This window comes from Tasmannia lanceolata, unplaced genomic scaffold (genome assembly GCF_043159265.1).
Source record: "Tasmannia lanceolata isolate RefF3 unplaced genomic scaffold, GAP_Taslan_0.1 ptg000003l, whole genome shotgun sequence".
In the NCBI taxonomy this organism is placed as follows: domain Eukaryota; kingdom Viridiplantae; phylum Streptophyta; class Magnoliopsida; order Canellales; family Winteraceae; genus Tasmannia; species Tasmannia lanceolata.
Window position 1 is genome coordinate 14149815 of NW_027518680.1, and position 2674 is coordinate 14152488.

A 2674-nucleotide genomic window follows, 5' to 3' on the forward strand; every position below is an offset into this window, starting at 1 on the left:
CGAAGGCTCTGCGATAGATTCTCCCACGCCGTTCTCACGAACTTCTCTCTCTTCGGGGGTTGCATAAACGATTAGGGTTGAGTTATGTTCTGCAGAACCCTAAATGATGTATTTATAGTTTTTAATTCAGAGTTCTAACCCTAATGGGTTTCCAAAAGACAAAAACGCCCTCCCCTTTCAAAGGGGCACGAAGTTATAAGTAGGGGTATTTTGGGCATTGAAATTTTGGGTGTTTACATGATCCCTCCTTAAACAAATGGATTGATCTTTGCTTTCGCTTTCTCCCATTTTTCGTTCGTCCGATTACTGCTGGCGATGGACTCATCTGTTTGTTTTATAGAGCCCGATCTATTCTCAGTCTCTGCGTCTGCAACCCAATCTCCAAGTCTCACAACATTATAACCATTCCTGTCCATCCTGTTCGGCCTTTCTATATCATCTCAGGATTGTTTGTTGTTAGAATTAATGGATTCTTTAGATTGGTTTCGGTGGTATTCAGGCTAGTCTCAAATGGGTCCGAAAGCTTCCTTCTATCTGCCAAAGTTTACGAATTCTCAGAGTCAAATTTGGACTAAATGATGTATTTATAGTTTTTAATTCAGAGTTCTAACCCTAATGGGTTTCCAAAAGACAAAAATGCCCTCCCCTTTCAAAGGGGCACGAAGTTATAAGTAGGGGTATTTTGGGCATTGAAATTTCGGGTGTTTACATGATCCCTCCTTAAACAAATGGATTGATCTTTGCTTTCGCTTTCTCCCATTTTTCGTTCGTCCGATTACTGCTGGCGATGGACTCATCTGTTTGTTTTATAGAGCCCGATCTATTTAGTCTCTGCGTCTGCAACCCAATCTCCAAGTCTCACAACATTATATCCATTCCTGTCCATCCTGTTCGGCTTTTCTATATCATCTCAGAATTGTTTGTTGTTAGAATTAATGGATTCTTTAGATTGGTTTCGGTGGTATTCAGGCTAGTCTCAAATGGGTCCGAAAGCTTCCTTCTATCCGCCAAAGTTTATGATTCTCAGACTCAAATTTGGACTTTATCAAATAAAAGCTTTCCTGTGAGAGGCCTCTTACTCCATCAAAAACAATCAGCAACGGAGTTATGTACTTCATTTTACACACTTTCCAATGTCGATCGCAGCGTTTAATATTAAGACCATGGAATGGGTAATGTTAGAGGCTCCCGTACCCCCTTCGCTTACTTTTATCAGGCTTATGGATCACAAAGGCAGGTTGATGATGATCGGTGGACTTGGAATGGAAGGACTTATCAACGAGATTGGGATCTGGCAGCTCGACAATTCGACTAAAAATTGGAAGAGAATAGGATGGATTCCAAAAGAAGTCTGTGATTTATTCCTCATGTCTGCCACCAGGAGTTTGTCATGCACTGGTCATGGTGACCTTATTTATTTCACCATCACGGGGTCCCCTTTTGTTATAATGTATGATTTATCTAGGAAGCATCTCAAGGTCTTAGACCCATCGCCTAGACTTCTAATCCTGATTATCATGAATCTCAGGGGTTTTGCTTTGAACCTCGACTATTACATTAGTTTATTTTTCATGTCCATCTTATCTAGAGTAGCCATCGATTTTCTCATGTGACATGCATCGCTCATTTAAGGATAAATTCGATTATTTATTTCTGCTTTCAAGTATTTATTTATCCTCTTCTGAGCTATTGTCACCATTTAACATTTTATTAAAATGATGTCTTGGTTATTACGCGATTCTCCTAGTAATGATGTTACTATTCATATTTAGTGATTTAATTGATTTGTATAATTGTCAAAGATAAATGCGAAGTAATTTTACAGCTAGAGTAATCAAGTCCTAGTGTTTCTAAACTAGCATCGCTCCTCTCATAACCATTGTGACACAAATGCTTGTGGTGCCTTCAGTGTTTCTTCGTTTTCGATGAGAAGGTCATTAATTGCATTCATTTACTCTCTTTTTTTATTTTTTCTTTGGTTGTTCTGTTGAGGAACAAGGCTTCTCTACAGGAGAAATTTCATATTGCAGACATTATATTAGAGCCAGGATTAGAGCCAAGTAGATTCTTTTAACCTTCTTCGTGAAATTTTTCTAAAGCATTACGGACATATTAGAAGAGATTATTATGATTATTGTGTCCTCTCGGCATGGGCTACATAAAGAAATTTCTTGGTTAGTGGGCTATAGGGAGGGATTCTTAGTTCATGGGTATCTGGGAATGATATTATATTTACTGAGCACATGTAACTTGTGTTTGTGCATGCGTGCGCGCGTGTGTGTGTGTGTGTGTGTGAGAGAGAGAGAGAGAGAGAGAGAGAGAGAGAGAGAGAGAGAGAGAGAGAGAGAGAGAGAGAGAGAGAGAGTTTCTACCTCTCATAATTGCCAATAGGTTGGAGGGAGAAGATGATATTCAAGAGAAGAAAATTGTTCTCTTGATGCCAAACACATAAAGAAAGTAACCCAAGTTGTTATACTACTCAAGACCCTTCAAATTTCACTAAAATGGCTTACATATGAAGACGATCATGGCCCAAAATATAGCCTACATTTCAAATCCGTGATTAACAAGACTTAATTACTTTTAGCTTCCCTATGCTACCAATAGCAAATAACATATGAAAAATAATGACTTGTATAATTCCAAAACATAAAACAAAGTCCCTAGAACAATA

At 38.5% G+C, this 2674-nt stretch overlaps 1 protein-coding gene across 1 annotated transcript; it reads left to right on the top strand.

Annotated features, from left to right (window-relative positions):
- Positions 1-1133: 1133 nt before the first annotated feature.
- LOC143865794 (F-box/kelch-repeat protein At3g61590-like) lies at positions 1134-1613 on the top strand. The gene has a single exon (XM_077375900.1). It carries the CDS (start codon positions 1134-1136, stop codon positions 1611-1613), a length of 480 nt encoding a protein of 159 aa, XP_077232015.1.
- Positions 1614-2674: the final 1061 nt, after the last annotated feature.

Bases quoted from the DNA above. Each gene is read 5' to 3' on its own strand.
- LOC143865794 (XM_077375900.1), top strand. From the start codon at position 1,134: ATGTCGATCGCAGCGTTTAATATTAAGACCATGGAATGGGTAATGTTA.